At 39.4% G+C, this 22,621-nt stretch overlaps 2 protein-coding genes across 9 annotated transcripts in view; one reads left to right on the top strand and one right to left on the bottom strand.

Annotated features, from left to right (window-relative positions):
- DSE (dermatan sulfate epimerase) overlaps positions 1 to 10,814 on the bottom strand; it is a 68,446-nt gene extending 57,632 nt beyond the window's left edge. For 2 of the 6 annotated variants that reach the window (XM_030928601.1, XM_030928602.1), the window contains exon 1: positions 9,484 to 9,754. The gene's annotated coding sequence lies outside the window, so the exon portion shown is untranslated. Of the gene's footprint in view, positions 1 to 9,483; positions 9,755 to 10,705 lie in introns of those variants that run through there. The other 4 variants (XM_010373216.2, XM_030928599.1, XM_030928598.1 and 1 more) reach the window with 3 other exon arrangements.
- Positions 8,453 to 22,621, top strand: part of LOC104670055 — a 36,480-nt gene continuing 22,311 nt past the window's right edge. For 2 of the 3 annotated variants that reach the window (XM_030928604.1, XM_030928603.1), the window contains exons 1-2: positions 8,453 to 9,700; positions 10,867 to 10,944. In XM_030928604.1, coding sequence (XP_030784464.1) covers positions 9,043 to 9,700; positions 10,867 to 10,944 — 736 coding nt within the window. In that variant the 5' untranslated portion in view covers positions 8,453 to 9,042. Of the gene's footprint in view, positions 9,701 to 9,788; positions 10,040 to 10,866; positions 10,945 to 22,621 lie in introns of those variants that run through there. The other variant, XR_004056797.1, reaches the window with a different exon arrangement.

Below are 22,621 nucleotides of genomic sequence, written 5' to 3'. Positions count from 1 at the left end.
CGCTCCATATCTGCTTGCTCGTCTTCTTGTGCCTTTGCTCTGCTGGCTGATCTGCTTGTAGCGCTTTCTCCTTTCCTCTTTTTTGTATAAAATCCACGGAGACCCAATTCATTCCCCCTCTTCCGCCCTTGGAACCTCTTCCTTCCTGCAACCCTACTGCATGTATGTCCATTCGGCACCTAATCGTTCTCACAAAGTTTCATATTCAGTTATTCTTCTCCAACCAGATTTTACAGCTCCTCAAAGCTGGAAACTACGTTATATTTATTTTGCATGCCTTCCCCTCTTCCCTCCACTTAGACATCCCCTCAAACACAGAAGTACCTGGCGAAGAATTACTCAATGACTAAATCCTTTCGGTATTTCTATCACTAAAGTAAAATGTCCTTTCATCTGACTCTCCAAGTTCAAAAGTACATTGGGAAAAGTTATATATCAAAGCATTCATTCTCAAGTAACACAGATTTACCTTTTCTAAAACTTGCAATCACTGAACCAAACATCAGTGGCTTCACCAACAAGAAAAAAAGGTGTAAGCACACAAAGAAGGATCTGTAATATAAACACCCTAACACCACTAACTCCACTTCCTTATGTGCAGGGTTTATCATTTTATGGCAATTTGTAGTCTAAATACTGCCATACATAACCTTTCTTAAGAAAGAGATATTGGAAGTGGTCCAACAATCTGAAATGTGCAAGACGAAATTTAACAAGTTGAGGTGAAATTCACCTTTTAAAGTTACCATAGCAGACACTCAAATGACATTTCTTAATTTAAATTTTATACAGAATAATTCTATGCAAGCCACATGAAATCTAAAAATTTTAATGGTGAATATCTTGGGACTGGAACAAAGCACACAGATAATGGGATGAATCCACCCTGAACAATCCTTGTTTCCTTAGAAAAGAAGGTGGATCTTAAATTTTCACGCAATAGTTTAAGAAGGAATAAACTGAACTTACACAAAAGCAATAGATCAATTCCTATTTTGCTCCCTATTTCTCCCGGGTTCTCATTAAAACCAAAAGCTCTAACTTACGGAAGGATTAAGGTGAAGATAGAGGAGGAAGAGAACAAGAAGTGATCTGGAAACTAAACGGGCCTGCAAAAGACATTCTTACCTAAGATAACTTTGGAGGTTTTCAGTGCTCCCAAGAATCAGTTTCTTTTGAGAAAGGTAATTTTGAAAAGTATTTTGAAATTACTTTAAAACTACAGTCTATAAGACTAACCTGAAACAGAACTCCAAATGCCTAAGACATTAACTTTGCTGAGCTCCATTTCTTGGCATCCCTCAAGCCACTGACCCATTATCAGCTTAGAGTGCATTTTCCAACACCTTATGCTGTATCAGTATGAACCTGCTTTTAAGATACTTCTATCTTAATTTCAATAAGCCTAATTTTAATATTGAGAAAAAAATAGAACCACAGGCCTAAAACCATGGGATCAATTCTGCTGGAGATTGCATCTTCCTAACAAAATAAAATAAAGTTAGCATTCTATTTACAAAAACACCATTATTGTTTTTAACCATAAACACTGCAATAAGAAGCATGGTATGACAGAAATTTCCAGGTTCTTTCTGATATGGGCAACATCCATATTTTAATCACATGACTGATGAATTCCCCCTACATTCATGCAACCACTGAGATCCTTTCCCTCTCACTACCAGTCTGGTTTCAACCACAGAAAATGCTGTAGAGAAAGGTAAAATACAAGACTTAAAAAAACAAGATTATCTAGAATAAAAAAGAAATGTGGATGGAGACTTAAGGTACAGTAAGGTGGTGATGGATGTGTTAATTTGATTGTGACAATCATTACATTATGCATATGAATATCAACTAATCAGGTTGTATACCTGGAATGTAGATAATGTTTATTGTTAATTGTTTCTTTAAAAAATTTAAAAATAAAAAAGAGAAATATGGAGGAAAAATGACCTGTTTGGGAGAAAACAGATTAAGCAGGGAATGGAGGAGTTTTGCAATGTTTACCTGAATGAAAGATTGATCTTATATATGATCGATATTTAACCATTCAATAAATACTTTGTTCCTATAAAAATACCAAGTAGAAAATGTAAAGGCATCTTTTATGTAAAACATTAAAATCTTTTCTTCTTATTCACATATTTAAATCATTTCTAATTGCTAAGATTTTCAACTTCAAATGAGTAGAAATCATAAATTAGAACCCCATAAGATAAATTTAACATCCCTTCAAGACAACCCCATTTAAACTTTTCTAAACACAGAAGAATTCAAAGGTCTTCTTCAGAAATCCATCCTAAAGGATAAAAGCATTCAGAAAAACTTCTCTGTATTTACCATAAATCCTTCTTGATGCTTGCCTTAAGTTAATTTCCCCTTCTTTTCTTCAGGGAAGATGGAAAACAGCTGTTCAACATTCCCTTTCAGGCTACTTTTTTCCTTCCTGACAGGTCCCTACCCTCCTTGGGAGAAATGTAAACACTGCAGGTGATTCCAAAATCCAGCTGGCCCAAGCCTAATTATCCATGGGGTTGGTGAGCCTGCCCCCATTCATACCACCTGGAATGATATCATCAAACTGCAAAGGCCCCAAGAGAAGATTTTTCCCCAGAGTTTGTGAAATTCTAGAAATCCATTGGATATAGTCCGTCCTCAAATGTATTAAAATGACAAAAATAGCACAGCTTCAAGAATAAAAGTTTAGTCGGACTGTCTAGAAGGTAAAAAAGGTTGTATTGCAGCTGGGTACCTTGGTCTTCACTACTGCTCTACACCGTGTCGGATATTGAGTGCACCTTGGCATCAAGTATTTTTAAATGACTTACTGATTTCTATCATGAAATTCCTGAGTATTTGTCACTGAGGCAATTTTCTCACTGACAGAAACTGTCATTTCTCATTTCTAAAACTGAAAAATTCTAGAAATCCCTTTCAGTACCCCAGTCTAAAGGACTAATCTGTAAACAAGTGTCCATTTCTAGTCAGTTATTTCTTTAAATGAGCAATGTATATGGATTCATGACTTCATCTGCAGCTTACCACATTTTACAAAAAAAAAAAAACTTACACAACACTAATGTTGCTACCTACTTCAGGAATTGCTAACAAACATCATTTGTCTTGCAACAGCCATTTGACAGCAACAATAAGGCTGATATACTGCCTTCGTACTTCATCAATAAAAACATTACAGACCCACAAGCTTGGTGAGCCTATTTCCTTTACAAATTCCTTTTTAAGAGTTAGGAAATGCTGATTCAACTTTGTTGCCGTATAATGTTTGCATGCATTAAATGCCTATTATTTAGTAGCTAAGTTTGGTATTACATATGAGAAAAAATGCAAAAGCCCTGATTTAAGCAACAAACACAACTTTACAACTCTATTAACATTTCAAATGGAAAGATTTAAAGGACAGCTTCTTAAACTGACTGTATACCTTTTCAATTTCTACTAAAAGAGCATGAATGCTAATTTAAACACACATTGTGGATTTCGATATGATTATTCTGCTATTGTTCACACTAACAAGAGAGGAGAGAAACTATTAAGTCTAGAAATAAAACTCAAAAGGTGGGGGTTGGCATGCAGACACATATATTCAGTTGCAAACTCTTTCTGACTCTGTCTTGGACAAAGCAGATGAGCATAAATAATCTATAATGGATATGTTACATATATGTAATTGAAAACCAACTGCCTATATGTCTTTTGTTATATTTTCTCTAACAAAACTACACTTACCTAATAGGTATAACTATTCCCAAATATAAAATGCCAAAGCAAATTATGCTTATTTGTCAGTATTGTTCATAGCTTCTACATATTACTGAAAGGCAAATTTTGTTCTTTCAGGACTTGTTTACTAACATTTGATGACAATGCTACCAAAATCATGTTTACGAAATATTCCAAGGGAGTTGAAGCAAACAGAAGGAAATCCAGTGGTAATCAATACACATTAAAATTCCTATGTTAATCTGAATTAAAGACTGAACTACTCCATTCAAGAAATAAACAGATAGCCTCAATAATCTTTTCTTTTCTTTCCAAATTAAAATCATTCCCTTCTTCTTTGTAATCTCTAACAGGCTCTCTGAACACTTTTCCTCCAGCAGGTTTATACTCTTCTGGGCATCTGAAAGAGGATCTGGAATCCACACCCTCAACAGGCTGGAGCTTGCCTACACATGGCAGAAGTAAGCAACACAATCGGTAAAGGTAAAAATCCTGAAGCCAGCTAATGAGAACTGAGCAATCAGCCCAGGGCTCTGCAGGAATTAGAAGTGGCCCCACAGTGGAATCCTTAGAAGGCATGAGAAGAGATAGAGAGAAGTGGAAGAGGAGGGGGCTGCAGAAAGGGGCTCTGTAAGTAGCCAGTTACATTAGTCTAGGAAGCACATAAGCATTTTAGGGAGCTGATGGTTCATGGGAAGTAGTGAGTAGTAAAAGGGATAATAAAGTAGACAATAGGAAAATAAAATGTTAGAGTCTTTAATAATATGAATTTGAAGTCACAAAGGATAAAAGTAGAATTAAATGTGTAATTTAAGTTAATCTTCTATTTAAGGTATACCACTAATGATCTGAAAATGAAAGACAAGTCTTTTACCTTTAGTATTTCCATTTCCACACCCCTAAAGTGAGGGTAAGACACTAGCTCTATATCACTGTCCATTTCTACTAGGCTAAAATATTAAAATATTTGAATTCTTTGAAAAAAAAGTTAAAAGTACTAGGCAATTTCAAAATGCAAGTATTTATGTAGCTGTATGTTGAGGGATTTTCCTTTACCACAATTATCTAAATGCATATGAATTTATAAGCAAGAGTTTATTAATAGTAATGGTCACTCTATCCTATGCACAATACTTTCTATTTCTCTTTCTAATTTGATTCTATTCTGCAAGACTTCACCATCAACTAATCAAGCCACTCTTCTATACATAACTAGAAGTTGTGAAACACTAAAGTGAGATGATAGAAATTTGGGATACATTTACTTACCATACACATAAAAAAGACTGAGGCAGGATCTTGCTCATTGCCCAGGCTGAAGTGCAGTGGTGTGACCATAGCTCACTGCAGCCTCAAACTCCTGGGCTCAAGTGATCCTCCCATCTCAGACTCCCAAGTAGATAGGAAGAAAGATTTCTCTTTGAAGAGAAATTATTTCAATTAAAAATATTATCCACTTAATGAACAGTTTAAATTTTTAAAGCACATTTCCTATTAGAATGGGGCATTCGAGTTGAGAAGACTTTGTGAAACATACATTCTTAATTACTGTCATCATCAAATGGTAGCATCAATCAGTACACTTCAAGAGTTTGGGATTTTAATCTCTACTTCCCATTCTAATTCACCATATGAATTTCATAGGAAAATAATCTTTCTTTTCAGTACTCTGGGCTTATATATAACTTGCCTTATTGCCATGCGGGCACCAACTTGAGGTATAAAGAATTTTGCTGTGTCACCCAAACATTTGCTGGTAATTTGGTGCTCCCAGAGAGTTTTATTCTAGCAATCACTATAGGGGAAGATAACATAATCCCATGAGAAAACTTTAATATATTTGCTGTGGTTTGGATAACTGCCACCTCTAAAACTCATGTTGAAACTTCACCTCCAGTGTGGATGTGGCAGTACTGAAAGGTAGGACCTAGAGGCGATTGGGTCATGAGCCTCTGTCCTCATGATTAACCCATTCATGGATTAATAGGTTAATGGATTCATGGGTAATCACGGGAATGAGACTGATAGTTTCACAGGAAGAGAAACCTGAGCTAGCATGAACAACCCTCTCACCATGTGATGCCCTGCATCACCTCGGAACTCTATATAGAGTCCCCACCAGCAAGAAAGCCCTCCCCAGATGCAGCCCCTCAACCTTGGACTTAGGCTCCATAACTGTAAGAAATAAATTCCTTTTCTTTATAAGCTATCCAGATTCAAGAATTCTGTTATAAACAATAGAAAATGGAGTAAGCATTTAAGAACTGTCCTATCCTCTTCTCAGACACATTCTTTTAGTAGGGTTATGTCACTGAATCTCTTCAGGTACCCTACCCACTCCTTCGGAATAGTAAAGATCCAGCCCCACTCAGAAAACAGAATAATAATATCCACTATAATGAAGTTCCTTCTACCATAGATTCTGGCTCTCCTCAAAGGCCTGCCACAAAGACATCCCAAGTCAATAACAGTATTTCTCTTTTTTTATTTCGGGAAGGGGCAGTGGGTGGTGAAAAAGGATAATATTTACTATATTTAGGATTCCAGTATGCTAATGGTTGCATAATATTTAATATATGCTACAAACATAAAATGCTAGTCTTTTGGGAGTTTCTTCTGAAAGAGGATCTGGAATCCACACCCTCAACAGGCTGGAGCTTGCCTACACATGGCAGAAGTAAGCAACACAATCAGTAAACGTAAAAATCCTTTGAAAGTTTCAGGTTATGTAATATTTAATATATGCTACAACCACAAAATGCTAGTCTTTTGGGAGTTCCTTTTTGAAAACAAAGATTACCAATATACTAAGACCCAAATTTAAATATTTTTTCTTTTTTTATCTACAATTATTTATTGAAATCATACTATTGAGTGAAAATCATGCAATTTCTTTCATGCAACACAGTGTGATCCAAGGCAAGTATAAATAAATATCAAAATATTCTATCACAAATAACATTAAGAAATGTATAAATATTTTATTAATTGCAAAATGCACTTTCATCAATGATCTTAAAGCACTTTTTCAGAAATTAAAAAGAGACTCTTTACAATGAGGCACTGGGAAGCATCTGTGAAGTTAAGAGCTTCATTTCGTGGATGACCACCGGGTCCTCTCAGGGCAATTCTGCCAGATATTGAACCGGAGAGCCCATAAAATCTCATTGAAAGGAACTGTATTAGGTTGTTTCTGAACTAATTTCGTAAATACTAAAGCAGATGTACACACAAACATTAGTCACTAAGATGGTCCTGATTTCATATAGCAAATCTAGCTGATGTCTCACCCAGTGCTTTTTCAATAGGTCCCCAAGATCAGAAGGAGGGCCAGCCTCTATCTAGCACGATCGAGAATGGAACCTAATAAACCCATCATGGCAACTGCCTATACTGTTATCAAAGTATCTCTTGGTCAAAGTTTCTTTTCTTTTGTTTTCATTCATTCATGCATTTTTTTTTTTTTTTTTTTTTTTTTTTTTTTTTTTTTTTGAGACGGAGTCTCGTTCTGTCGCTCAGGCTGGAGAGAAGTGGCTCACTGCAACCTCTGCCTCCCAGGTTCAAAAGATTCTTCTGGCCGGGCGCGGTGGCTCAAGCCTGTAATCCTAGCACTTTGGGAGGCCGAGACGGGCGGATCGCGAGGTCAGGAGATCGAGACCATCCTGGCTAACACGGTGAAACCCCGTCTCTACTAAAAACTACAAAAAAACTAGCCGGGCGAGGTGGCGGGCGCCTGTAGTCCCAGCTACTCAGGAGGCTGAGGCAGGAGAATGGCGTGAACCCGGGAGGCGGAGCTTGCAGTGAGCTGAGATCCGGCCACCGCACTCCAGCCTGGGCGACAGAGCGAAACTCCGTCTCAAAAAAAAAAAAAAAAAAGATTCTTCTGCCTCAGCCTCCCAAGTAACTGGTACTACAGGCGTGCACCACGATGCCAAGTTTTTTTTTTGTTTTTTTTTGTATTTTTAGTAGAGACAGGTTTCCCCATATGGGCCAGGCTGGTCTCTAACTCCTGACCTCCTGATCCGCCCTAGGCCTCCCAAAGTGCTGGGATTACAGGTGTGAGCCACTGCGCCAGCCTTTTTTTTTTTTTTTTTTTTTTTTTTTTTTAGAATTCCCCTTTACTTGGTGACTGTACTTTCAGTATTTTTTAATTTGTCAAAATGTACTTTGTAGGCCAGTGTTTTTATTTAACAAAAACTTCATAAAAACTGATACTGACATCATATACATGTCAATGAAAACTAACTCTTCCCAAGTTCAAACTTGGGAAGTGCTGCTAATTGATGTTTCTCAGGTTCTGCATTAGTAGCTCCAAGAGAGCTAAGGCTGATCTCATATACCTCTGTATGTAATATAGGTAACCAGCACTAACTTGCACTTTTTGCTGAACCCAGAGGGGTCACTAGGTGATGGAGACATCAAATTCAATCTGTTATCTTCTCCATTTTTACTAGAATAGTCCTTACCAACATACTTCAAATAAGAACTTGTATCTGTATCGTGACCATCAAAGGAAGAGGTCACAATACAGAAATCTAAGTATTTGCATGAAACAAATACTCAGATAATCCTATATTTTCTTCCATGCACATGAGGTTTTTTGTGATCCCATTTAGCAATATAGTTAGAATACGCTACACAATATTGTATATCACTTTCACATAGAGATTATCATTGAGAAATTTTTTAAAAACTTGAGAGAATTACTGAAAGTTTAAATTCCATAATGTGAAAAATACTGAAAATACGTATAAGTGAGATCTTTCACACATTTAACAATGCTAAACCATGACTTTCTAAACCATGACCAACGAAAACTTTTTTTTAAAAAAACTTTATTACACGAAGATTCCTAGAACTAAACGCGTCATTGCCTGACCCAAAGAATTTCAGGTAAGTGAGGTTCACCATCCTGATTTTAATCAAAGGCTTCGATTTCCATCTGAATGCCAGCCAGCTTAAGAGGAGGCTGCTGCCTTAAAGGAGCGATGAAAACGAAGAAGTTCTCAGGTCACAAACTTAGCTCAGATTCCAGCCCCGACAGATCTTGAGCCAATGTGGCATCACTTTCAGAGCTTCCCAGTCCGTGAGTCAAGCCCCCGCCCCCTCCTCTCCCCGGGACTGCCTCGGGGATGAGGTTTACTAACAATTTCTCCGAGTGCCGGCGGAGCCAAGGAGCGCTGGAATCCAGCGTCTGGGAGAGGCTTGGGAAGCTCTTCCTCGGCTTCCGCAGCCGCAAAGTAGGGCTGCCAGCGCCAGGATCGGCACACACGCCACCGCCACCTCCCCAACCCCCAAATGGCTGGGATACGGAGGGAAAGGAGGACGCGAGGGTGTGCCACCCAACCCCGCAGAGTGAAGTCGAGGCCCCGTGGACCGTCGAGGAAATCGCGGCTGGGCCGGCCTGATCCGACGCACGGAATGCGATCTCCAGGTTCTCATCGCGTTCCCGGCTCAGTGCTCGGCGTTCAAGGGGGTGGGGAGGGGCGAAAAGCTGCCCCTCGAGGCTGCTCAGCCGCTGGGGAAGTCCGTGGCTCAGTCTTCACGCGTCAGGCGCTCTCTCGGAGCCTAGCCGAGCCGGGCCCGGGCGCGCAGCCCGCGGCGCTTCACTCTCAGCCGGGGACGTGGCTCTCCGTCTCCGGCCCGTGCCGGGCCAGCCCCGCAGGCTACCCGCCCGAAACTCCAGAAGAAAGTTGCGCCGCGCGCCCCAGCTCGCCCCTTGCGCGCCCCGCCGCTTACCGCTCCCCGCCGAGGCTTCGTTCTTTCCGGCGTCGCCTCCGCAGCCTCCAGAGCCAGCTCCCGGCCCTCCTCACACCAGGGCGCCCGGGCTCCCGGCCCTTTCCGAACCGAGCCCTCCGCGCCACCGCCGCGCCATGGGTGCTGGTGGGCGCCGCGCCCCGGGATGCGCTGCTGCAGCCTCGGGCGGCGCTACTGAGAGCCGGGCCGGCGCGGGCGGGTAGGTGTGGGCGAAAGGGGCGGAGGGAGGGACGCGGCGGGCGCTGAGGCTCCGCTGGAGGGGGGAGGAAACCGCAACGTCACCAGAGCCCGAGGAGGCGAGGATGAGGAGGGGGAAACGGGGATCCCCTCCCCCGGCCGAACCCCGACCGCAGGCCCGCCCCGCTTACTCCCGCTCCTCCTCTCCCCGGACTCGCCGCTCGCAGCTGTGCTCGGCCTTCCACGCCACCCGGCCCGGACTCCACCCGCAACCCTGCCCGCCAGGCCTCTTTGGCTCTAACTTGTTCTAGTTTCTTAGGACTCAAACGCTTCAGGTTCGAGAATCACACCCAAAAGAAAGGTAACTTTTGGAGGCCCAGGGGGAGGAGCTGATGCTTACACAAAACTCTGGGAGAGGAAAGCGAGGAAGACGTTAAGAATCTTACTTCCCGGGCTGGTGCCCACTGCAGTCTGCTCCTCCCGAATAGTTAGTTACTGCCTCTTTTCTCTCGAATTCGGTTTTACTCTCTTCTCAAAGATAAGTTAGTTGGGGGGGGCGGGGTTTGGAGGGGGATCGCCTATAGAGAAGCAGTTCTCTTTTTTACTTTACCAACAAAATGCACTAAATCCAAGTGCACCGAACCCTGCAAACGGAACAGATTTTAATCATAGAAGGTCAGGACCAAAGCATTTAATGTAGGCAGCTCACAAACGGAAATTTATCTTACGCAGTGGTGTGTGTGTGTGAGAGAGGGGGAGAGAGATCGCTCATGCACCCAAGTTCAGGTGGAGCATTTGCAACCTTGGTAGTCACAGCCTCTTGGAGAAGAGTCTTCCTGTTTTCCAAAAATCAGCCACTGGGCTCAAACACACTCAGCCAGGTCCAACCTGGCCCCAAGGAGATGACAGGTATGATCAGGGCCATTACCTCAGGAATACTTCCCCCACCCTACACCTCCACCCAGTGTGTTCATGTAACCTACCAGACCTAGACTGTACCGAAGTGAAAGATTTGTAGGATATTTACCTATTCATTAGAATGGGAGATACTTTACTGGGAGCAGTGCTTTCCTCCATGAGTTCTGAAGGGTACCTCCATCCAATTCCCCTGACCTCAGAGTTTCTCACTTCTATTTGGCCAAATAAGAAAAAAATGTGGATGTCTCAGTTTATGCTTCTCTTTTTCAGAAATTGCATTTAAGAGGAACCCCTTACAAACAGGCCAAGAGGAAGTGGTGCTATTAAATTTTTTAAATGTTTGCTCAGGTAAATCACTAATTTGCATAAACTTGATACTTTAGGGAAGGCCTGTGGAGGAGAGAAGAGGACTCTGGAAACTGGAATTAATTTTTGGTTCAAATCCAAACTTTGCTTTTACTACTGTGGGCCTTGGAAAACTAACATCAGAGCCTCAGTTTCCTCATCTGTAGTGTAACGATATAATACCTCGTTTGAACAGTTATGGAGAGGATACAATAAAAATAGCTAATGTTTTTTGAGAGTTTACTACACCATATCAGACGGTCACTGAGCTAAGAGATTTACATATACTAATAAAATTATTAGAATAAATTGTGAAAGTGTCTAGCTGTACTATGTAATCCGTGTTAATTTCCATTTATCTTCTCAAATTTGAAAGAGACTTTAGAAAAAACATCTGGTTTAATTTACTTAACCTCTCAGCAAGTAGTAGTCTAGTTCAGTGAATCTCCAACCTAGAACTTTAGAATCAGCAGGGGAGCTATAATAAATTCTTTCCAATGGGAACCCCCACCCAAGAACAACAAATCAGAATCTCTGAGGTTAGGGTCTAAGCATCAGAATCTGCATTTTAAAATCTCTTCCCAGATGATCACAGTGTACAAACAGGATTGAGAATTCTTCAAAGGAGGCAGTACTCACTGTCATTTTCTCCCCTTTACCCTCACACCCCCCACAATTTTGCTTTTGAGTGACCTGTGAATTGGCCTCTGGATGACATTCACTTTGTGCAAAGCACACCCCTCCCCCGCCCCACCCACCCCATTACAGTAAGTCTCAACAGATCTGCTATTCTGCTCTCTGGAATCTATAGGATACACCTAGCCTTGATTCCACGGGAGAATACTTCAATTTACCCGGGTACATATTAACTCCATCAGCTTTTCTTCATCCATTAAGAAAGCTCTCAGGAGGAGATTTACTTTGCCAGCATCTCTCTCAAACCCTGATGCCAAGAATTGAATTCAAGGTTTCACCCAAGTGACAAACTAGAAAGATGTTTAATGGCTTTGTTGTAATTACCGTATTTCCCTAAGTATATCCTTGGAGCTTCTGTGGCAGCAGTATTACCCAGCTGACTCCATATTACAGTCTACCAAATAAAACCTTACAGTGTTCAAAGTGTAGAGACTCACTGAACTAGACAACTACACTCAATGCAGTCAGTGGTCAGCACTTAACCTGTGATTTTACTGAATTTTATTGTGTTAAATTAGGCCTCTTAGCTTGTTGAGCTTGTTGGCATGTTGGGTATCATTGATATAACTGAGTAATTCTACCTCTCAATTTCATGACCTCTGTAAATCCAGTCTGTGCCATGCCATCATTTAAGTTCTCATTCTCAGGTACCTTCCTCTGCCAACTGACACTGGATTTGAATGCTACTGATGAACATTCTTACCAGTTGAGGACCCAAATATTACCTTGTCCTGTTTTTGTCTGTTGTCCCAGGGTAGCAGCCTGTGTACATGGGTATATGGCACTTTTGTAGGAATTAGGAAAAGGTACCTCCACTCTCACCTTAGCTGAAGGATTAGGAAAAAGTGACCCCTTACTCCTAGATGCAGCCCCAAACAGACAGCAGATGAGCTTTGTCTATTGGATGTCTTTGCTCTACGGTAATATTGTCAAAAAACAAAGGAAATGACTACTTATTGAATTCTGGTTCATGCCTACAAAATTGTGTCTTCCTTTTCTAAATACCCAGATGTCATTCTAATAATAGGTTTATTCATTTTGTTCAGTATCTGTGAAAAGTTTCTTGCCTTGGTTTCAGACTAAGGCAAAAACTGGAACTCCATTTGTCCACCTCCAGTTTTTTAGTGTTCATCTCCCTCTAGGCTGATTCTAGCTGAGAGTCCTTGTTGGTAAACTCTCCTTGCTGAGATGGTAATTTACTAAGCAAGAAGAAGTTAAGCTTTAGACAGCTAGGACATATTTTCCTACAAGCTTCTTCACCTATCTTTTCAGTTAACTCTTTGAAAGTTTATTTTATCCCTTACATTTAATGGTTTATTTTTACATAATAGAGAAGGCAAAAAAAGGGAATTAGTTTTGTTTAGTCATCCATTTTATCTCAAACAGAGGCATCCCTTCCATGTTCTTGTCTAAACAAAACAAAATGTATTTTTTGTTGTTGTCATCCTTAGTTTATTCTTGGCTTTAGCCTAAAATAACAGAGTAACAGTATTACAGGGCTGTTACAGGTATGCAGCTGCTGTTCTCCTGTTGAGTTTAGTTCATTAAACTAAATTTTAATCTGCCTTTTATGTTTTACTAACCAGTCTGGTCCATGACTATACATCTGCGTCCATTCTTGAAATGCTTTTCCTTTTCCTTCCTCAGGTCAAAATTATTCCATTTGTAAAACTGCCTTAACCTGCACCTATAGATTCCCTCATCTTCAGATCACAGAAGAAGATCATTTTGGTTTGCTCAAGCCATACTGCCCTCTACTTGTACTTACTGATTCAGTGATAATCTCCTGAGCTTTCCCTTCCATTTCTGAGCATTCAGCCCTGGCCAGGCATCCTCCAGAGGCTTCTCCAACCTTCCTTGCTCAGGCCTCCCTCCTTGCCTTTCTCGCGCTGACATGCTCTTCTCCGTTACCAAGAATACTCTGCTGCGACTGCTTCATCTCCACATGACTCTAGCTTCCTGGGCTTAGTTTTCATCTTTAAAGCAAAATGAAACATTTACCTACATTCTCAATCAGAATTGAGAACTACCTCTACTGCAAGTAACAATTTGAGATTTCTGCAGGTACATACTTCCTGGCCTCACAATCTTCTAATAGGTCATGAAGTGTACCAGGCACATCCATATGTGTCTCCTTTTATCCTCACAGGCACTGACCGATGAGGAAACAGAGACTCTGAAAGTTAAAGTGAATTTCCCAAGCCATATATAGTTCAGACCACATATGATTATGTTTTCTAATATAAAATCTAGAATCCTTCCACTAAACCACTTGGCCTAGACTAACTTTGTATGTCTAAAGCCTCATTTACAGTTTGAGTATCCTGGCCTCAGTTGAAAGCTATTCTGCATTCATTGACAATTGACTTGAAATGGATGATTTTATATCACCTCTTATTATAAACTACCCAAGGTGTCCCAAACAACTTCCAAATTATAATATTGTTCTCTGAAATTTTTTTTTTTTTTTTTTTTTTTTGAGATGGAGTCTCGCTCTGTCGCCCAGGCTGGAGTGCAGTGGCGGGATCTCAGCTCATTGCAAGCTCCGCCTCCCGGGTTCACGCCATTCTCCTGCCTCAGCCTCCCAAGTAGCTGGGACTACAGGTGCCCGCCACCTCGCCCAGCTAGTTTTTTGCATTTTTTAGTAGAGACGGGGTTTCACCATGTTAGCCAGGATAGTCTCGATCTCCTGACCTCGTGATCCGCCCGTCTCGGCCTCCCAAAGTGCTGGGATTACAGGCTTGAGCCACCGTGCCCGGCCTGTTCTCTGAAATTACAAAAATTATTGATATTTGCTACATGAATGAATGAAATTAGATGTTTATTCTTTTCCTCAGACTAACTGAATAGACCAAAAGGAGTGTAACATTTAATATTATAAGCTCCTTCACAGTAGAGACTCTCTTCTTCATTTCTATAGCTATTCCTCATATTTCCTGGCAGAGGGCACGTTTATTAAATTAGAATGAGAATTCAATTTTCAGATTGTGGCTGTGTACCAGGCTAGATACAGTGGTGGATAATTTAATGTGTCCATCAAATAAGAGCATGGACTTTGAAGTTGAACAAAACTAGGCTGAAATCTAGACTGTCTGTCACTAACTGTGTGACCTTAGGCAGGCGAGCCATTTAACATCATTAAGTTCCACTTTCTCCTCAGCAGCATTTTGATATGCATACTTTTCTCATACAGTTTCTGGAAGGAGCAAACCAAACATTGTATATAAAATACCTGCCAAGGAATGAGAACTTAATAAACAGGTGTTTATTGTCATAACTTAGAATGGTTCTAGGGGCTATCAATGAGAGATACACCCTTTGTAATCAGTCTTGGGTGGACTGTAACATGCCTGGGCATTTTTCAGGTAGGATCTGAACCAATTAAGGTGAGTGATACCCTGCCTGTCACAACCCTGCTAAAAGTAGTTGAGGTCATGCCAATTTTTGCAATAGTTTGGAAATCAAGCCTTCTGTGCTCTTCAGGAGGAGATAAGGATTGTCCTGGCAATATTCTGTAATAGTAATTCTAACCCCTGGGTGCATATTAGCATCACTTGGGAGAACCAAAAACACACCAACGCCTAGTCACACTCTTAGAAATTCTGATTTAATTCCTTCTAGGATGAAGTCCAGATGTCCTATATGCTTTTAAAGGTACCAGATAGTTCTAATGTGTAGCCAGAGTCAGAACCAGTGCTACATAATGGTGCTTCCCAAATTTTGCTGCACATTAGAACCATTTGGAGAGATTTAAGAACTTCTGATTCCCCAGTTATAGTCTGTACCAATCAAATTAGAAAGTTTGAGGTGTTTGAAACTCTGTGATTCCAATGTACCAAAAGTTTGGGAACCACTCACTATTAGAGTGTTACTAAATAAGCTGGGTGAGGTGGCTCATACCTGTAATCCTAGCACTTTTGGAGACCAAGGCAGGCAAAGTGCTTGACCCCAAGAGTTTGAGATCAGCCTGGGCAACATGGCAAAACTCCATCTCTACTAAAAACACACACAAAAAAATTAGCCGGGCGTGGTGGCGCACACCTGTAATCCCAGCTACTCAGGAGGCTAAGACACGAGAATCGATTGAACCCAAGAGGCAGAGGTTGCAGTGAGCCAAGATCACACCACTGCACTCCAGCCTGGGCAACAAGAGTGAAACTCGGTGTCAAAAAGAAAAAGCATGTTACTAAGCAGGTACTTGAACCAAATGAAGTAGACTTAGAGAATATATTTGTCACATTTGTTCTGGTTTATTATTATATAAAATATTGTGAAGATTCATTTTTATTAACCCAAGCTCATTAATGTATTTCTTTCTAACTACTTTTGTTGGATATGCAGTTTGGGAAAAATATTTGATGTCAATACTGGCTGAACTATTGAAGTTGACTTCATATTGCAGTTAATGTTTCACTTCAAGTTTCTGCTGCCTGAGTATTACACATAATGAATTCCAATAAAACATTTTAACAGCCAGGCCATTCAGCCTTCTTTTGCTCAGGCTTTTTCTTCTGCTGATGAGATCACTTGTGTCAGGCAAAGAAAATCTGGGCTATTTTGCATTTATAGTATCTTTTAGGTGGGAAATAGTCAACAGTTTGCTGATATTAAACTAAAGTATGTAGTCCAGTGAAATATTTCTGTATCCTTTCTCACCAAACTCCAAAGAATACACAGTGGTTCTTTTTCCCTATTTTGTTTCATTTTTTGATTTTTTAATAGTGCCATTTTAAGTTTGCCATTTTTACTCATCTTGGCTAAATGGAAAACACTTCCACTTTTTAAAAATGCTAACATAACAAAATTTTAAAACCCAACAACAATTAAACAAATAAACAAAAAACACAGCATTCCTTAGACGTATTTGTCATCTAAGTGAGAAAAGTAGGAGGAAACTTGGAATAATTACATTCTAACCATTTCATTTTATGAAGAAACTAAGGTTTTTTTTAAAAATATCTATTCTTTTTTTTATTATACTTTAAGTTCTAGGATACATGTGCAGGTTTGTTATATATGTATACATGTGCCATGTTGGTGTGCTGCACCCATTAACTCGTTATTTACATTATGTATATCTCCTAATGCTATCCCTCCCCACTCCCCGCTCCCCACAATAGGCCCCAGTATGTGATGTTCCCCTTCCTGTGTCCAAGTGATCTCATTGTTCAGTTCCCACCTATGAGTGAGAACATGCAGTATTTGGTTTTCTGTTCTTGCGATAGTTTGCTGAGAATGATGGTTTCCAGCTGCATCCATGTCCTACAAAGGACACGAACTCATCCTTTTTTGTGGCTGCATATTATTCCATGGTGTATATGTGCCACATTTTCTTAATCCAGTCTGTCACTGATGGACATTTGGGTTGATTCCAAGTCTTTGCTATTGTGAATAGTGCCGTAATAAACATACGTGTGCATGTGTCTGTATAGCAGCATGACTTATAATCCTTTGGGTATATACCCAGTAATGGGATGGCTGGGCCAAATGATAGTTCTAGTTCTAGATTTTTGAGGAATTGCCACACTGTTTTCCACAACGGTTGAACTAATTTACCATCCCACCAACAGTGTAAAAGTGTTCCTATTTCTCCACATCCTCTCCAGCACCTGTTGTTTCCTGAGTTTTTAATGATTGCCATTCTAACTGGTGTGAGATGGTATCTCATTGTGGTTTTGATCTGCATTTCTCTGATGGCGAGTGATGATGAGCATTTTTTCATGTATCTGTTGGCTATATGAATGTCTTCTTTTGAGAAGTGTCTGTTCATATCCTTTGCCCACTTTTTGATGGGGTTGTTTGCTTTTTTCTTGTAAATTTGTTTGAGTTCTTTGTAGGTTCTGGATATTAGCCCTTTGTCAGATGAGTAGATTGCAAAAATTTTCTCCCATTCTGTAGGTTGCCTGTTCACTCTGATGGTAGTTTCTTTTGCTGTGCAGAAGCTCCTTAATTAGATCCCGTTTGTCAATTTTGGCTTTTGTTGCCATTGCTTTTGGTGTTTTAGACATGAAGTCCTTGCCCATGCCTATGTCCTGAATGGTATTGCCTAGGTTTTCTTCTAGGGTTTTTATGGTTTTAGGTCTAACATTTAAGTCTCTAATCCATCTTGAATTAATTTTTGTATAAGGAGTAAGGAAAGGATCCAGTTTCAGCTTTCTACTTATGGCTAAGAAAGTAAGGTTAACATAGATGTAGGACTGTTACCAGTTTTTGCTGCTAATTAGTTAGAAGTGGAAGGAGAAGTTGAGCCTCCTGATTCCTAGCCAGATTTTCTTTTTCTCACTTCTCCTTGCTGAATCATTGGCCAAAAATGTACAACTAATTTCTCCTTTTGGGAAGCACATATTTCATATTAACTCTGGCAATTTATGAAAAAAATGTAGATTCATTTCCTCTGTTAACAAAATGTCAGTGCCTAAGAAGAAATAAGGTTTATTTTTGGAGGAAATCAAGTGCCTACTCAGAATGTGCAGGGGATGGCACCTTTCATTTAGCAGCGTTAAGCTTAATGTGTTATGTTTTACTTATGATGTAATTTCTCCCCAATATATGAACAATGTAAGTTCACATCACTACATATGTAAAATCACTGACTAAATGCCTGTCTTTGAGGTGAAATCTTTAATAAACTTTCACCCATCTTGAGTTATTTTTCCTTTCATTATACCTGGGAATTAAGGTATTTAAAAATTCTAGTAAATTTCCATCTTTTTATTGCATGAATCAACTTTCTGAATTTTCTGTTATTATACAAGATAGCAATGCTTCTGTTCATGGTGGGCAGATTAATGTTGTGGTGTGCAGATCAGCTAAGTATCATGTATGTATACACAAGCACACACATGTGTGTGTATATATATGTATATTTTAAAATCTCACTTTCTGATCAGTCATTAAACACGTGGCAAGTATCTATCATATATACACACACACAAGCACACACATATATGTATATATATATGTGTGCATATATATATATTTAAAAATCTCACTTCTGATCAGTCATTAAACGTGGCAAAAAAACAACTGTTACAAAGTAAAAATAGACATAGGCTACAACAATCTTGGATTGTAGTATAATGGAAAAGTTACTTTAAATGAATCTGCCTGAAATTGACAAATTTTAATGTTGTCTATGGGAAAATTAATGGGTTAATTCTGGAAACTGAAAGTTATAGGTTCTAGGACTAAATTGACCCTAGAAGAAATTCTTTCTGTTTTTACTTCCCCTATAAATTTGGAAAAATCAGCAGTAGCATAAACCATGATAACTTGGGTAAATCACAACTTCTTTTGAGTCTTAGTGTCCTTAGCTATAAATAGAAGAAACCATCCTACTTCGTTTGTTCTCAAGTATAGTTATACTTTAGGACCACCCAGGAAACTTTGGGGAAAAATGATGCCCTGTACTACCTCCAGACAAATTAAAACAACATTTCTGGGGGATGTGGCCTAGGCTAGAAGTGCTCAAAAATATGGTCCATGGACCCCTGCTATTAGCATCACTGATTCATTAGTCAGCCTGGGATGCCGTGACAAAATACCATAGATTGGATGGCTAAAACTATAGAAATTTATTTCTCACAGTTCTGGAGGCTAGGAAGTTCAAGATCAAGGTGCTAGCCAATTCTGTTTCTGAGGAGGGTTCTCTTTCTTGCTTGCAGACAGTAGCCTGCGTTCTCACGTGGCCTGCACATGGAGACAGAGTGATCTCTCTTTCTCCCTCTTCTTATAAGGCATCATCCTTATGACCTCATTTTACCTTTCTTTAATCCTAAAAGCTCTATTTCCAAGTATGGTCACATTGGGGGTTGGGACTTACGTATGAATTTTGGGGAACAAAATTCAGTCCATAGCACTTGAGATCTTGAAAATTTTCAGACCAATCCCAGATCTACTTAATTAGATTCTCTAGGGGTGAGGGCCAGGAATCCATGTTTTAACAAACTGCAGGTGATTCTTATGTACATTTGAGTTTGAAGACCACTGGCCTAAGCCAATAGTTCTTAACACTTAGACGGTATATTGGAATCACTTAGGGAATTTATAAACCTTTGGTACCTGGGGCCCTATCACAGAGATTCCGATTTACCTGTTGCAGGATGTATAGTCTAGACAAGTTTTACAGCTCCTGAAAGTGAATCCCGTCTGAGAACCACTGGTGTAGAATATCTCTGAAGATCTTTGCAGTCTAAAACGGTGTATATTATAATATAATAATATATACAAAATACGTATATAATACAATACATAGTCTATATAATTTTCATCAGAAGGAGGATGATAGAATAGCTCTCTCTGTTTTGTAGCTTCAGATATGACTCACATTTGTTGTCAGTCCCTTTTCATTAATCACTTGATGACATAATGCATTAAGCAGGAACTTTTTGCGAAGTACTGTTGTGATAGTACGTTTGCTAAATATAAGCTTCTTTATTTTTCAGTAAAAATCAAGGATTTATTTGATGGTTAATGTGTTTCTACTGGATAAGACTAAATAAGGGTTTGGAGAGCAGCCAGAGGCTTATGAGACACACACACACACACACACACACACATTTTTTTTTTTTTTTCCAGAGATGGGGTCTTGCTTGTTGCCCAGGCTGGAGTACAGTGGCAGGATTGTAGCTCACTACAACCTCAAACTCCTAGGCTCAAGTGATCCTCCCACCTCAGCCTCCTGAGTAGCTGGGACTGTAGATGTGCACCATCACACCCAGCTCTCTTGAGATATTTTAAAAGAATCTTACAAATTGTGAGTCCAGGAATAATTCTGGAAAACAATCTAATTATTTTGTAAATCTCAAAAAAGTTCATTAAGCCATATAAACTAAGAAGTTATGGGTATTTCTTGATGTTAAAACTTATATTCAGCCGGGTGCAGTGGCCCACACCTGTAATCCCAGCACTTTGGAAGGCCGAGGCAGGCAGATCACAAGGTCAGAGTTTGACACCAGCCTGCCCAATGTGGTGAAAGCCCACCTCTACTAAAAGTAAAAAAATTAGCCAGGTGTGGTGGCGCATACCTGTAATCCCAGCTACTGGGGAGGCTAACGCAGGAGAATCAGCTTGAACCCAGGAAGTGGAGGTTGTGGTAAGTCGAGATCATGCCACTGCACTCTAGCCTGGGCAACAGAATGAGACTGCATCTCAAAAAAAACCAAAAACAAAACAATAAAAAATCAGTTATATAATTTTAAAATCTCTTTTGATATTAGAATATAAATGGCTTTATGATAAAAATTATAGATGTCATTTTCCTCAAATTTTACAATAATAGTTGTAAAAAATGTCATCTTAAAAAATGTATCCCAAATCAGCAGAACTCTGACCAGTGAATGTAATTGTGATGCAGTCAGCACAAATATTAGCACATAAAAGCAGAAAACTCAACTCATTCATAGTTTTTCTTTTCTCCCGAAGGCACACAAGCCATTAAAAAAATTTTTTTTTAAATGTCAAATTCATCACAGGAATAAGTAACTAAAGAATCAAAATTAACTATCATCTTTAAAGTGCTGGGGCTTAATAGGAAAGTTTATTAAAAGTGGTATTTGAGCATTTGACTTCATTAGAATTCTTTTATGATGTGGCCAAGGTGGCAACCTTTTCCAAATTTATGTACATATTAAGTGTCCATACTAATGTCACAAAGGGACTGAGAGAGTTAACACTAAATTGTTACATTCACTCAAATATTCATGCTCTATTTAAAGAGAGATAATGGTGTCACCTTTATTTTCAAATCTTTCAAAAAACTAGCTTTGGAATAGTTTCCCCATGTTTCAATAAGTAAAATTACCAGGAAATTACAAACGAAATATTAAAATATATGTCAAGATATGACTTTTTTTTTCCAGATGCAGATGCAGAGAAATATTCCTTCCCTTTAAATTTTTTTTTAAATTTTAAGTTCCAGGGTACACATGCAGGATGTGTTTTGTGACATAGGTAAACATGTGCCATGGTGTTTTGCTGCACCTATCAACCCATCACCTAGGTGTTGAGCCCAGCATGCATTAGCTGTTTTTCCTGATGCTCTCCCTGCCCTGTCACCCGCAGGCCCCAGTGTGTGTTGTTCTCCTCCCTGTGTTCTTATCATTCAGCTCCCACTTATAAGTGAGAACATGCGGTGTTTGGTTTTCTGTTCCTGCATTAGTTTGCTGAGGATAATAACTCCATCCATGTCTCTGCAAAGGACATGATCTCGTTCCTTTTTATGGCTGCATAGTATTCCATGGTGTAATATTCCTTCTCTTTAAGCAAGTTTTTAAGTAAAACATAATTTTGTGGGGAATCATTTGAAAAGAATGTTGCCATATGAACTGTGCTTTCTTTGGATGCTACTAAGTATGACTATGGATGAAGCTAACCTAAGAGATCTTGCCTCACAAGTCAACAAATGCCATTTTGTGAGTAAAATGAGCTATATCAACACTTAGAACAACAGATGAGCTAACATGTGCTTGAAAAGTAAAGGAAGTATTATAGATTCCCAGTTTGTAATAATAATGCAAAGCCTATCTGTTTCCACTTAACCACATCACCTGTCCTATACACTGTACTGAAATTAATGATCTCTATTACAGTTTTCTGAGTGTGAAAGAATAATACTAACTTTTCTTTGTCCCCGATCTATCAGCTGTCATTCTCTGAAATTTAAACCTAGACAAGAAGCTTCTAAATTTTACTAATATTAAAACAGTATTTGCCATATACAGGAAACAAAAGTTATATAACTACAGTAACTGAACTAAAATTATAAATAGGAAGAAAAGTATATATAAATTTGATCATAGATGGTTGACAATTACTAAAATCCTTAAGACTTATGATGACTCCCTTTTCTAATCTCTCTACAGCTAAAAAATAATAATATGGAGATTTAGAAGGAGGATGTTGTGAAAGATATCATATATGCAAACCTACAAATGCTTGTATAGTAAGTGTTCCCTATTTAGTGTAGCATGAAATCATAAGAATT

The sequence above is a fragment of the Rhinopithecus roxellana genome, chromosome 4 (assembly GCF_007565055.1).
Source record: "Rhinopithecus roxellana isolate Shanxi Qingling chromosome 4, ASM756505v1, whole genome shotgun sequence".
NCBI lineage: Eukaryota > Metazoa > Chordata > Mammalia > Primates > Cercopithecidae > Rhinopithecus > Rhinopithecus roxellana.
Note: the sequence above shows the minus strand (reverse complement) of the source record. Positions and strands in the feature narration are given on the sequence as shown.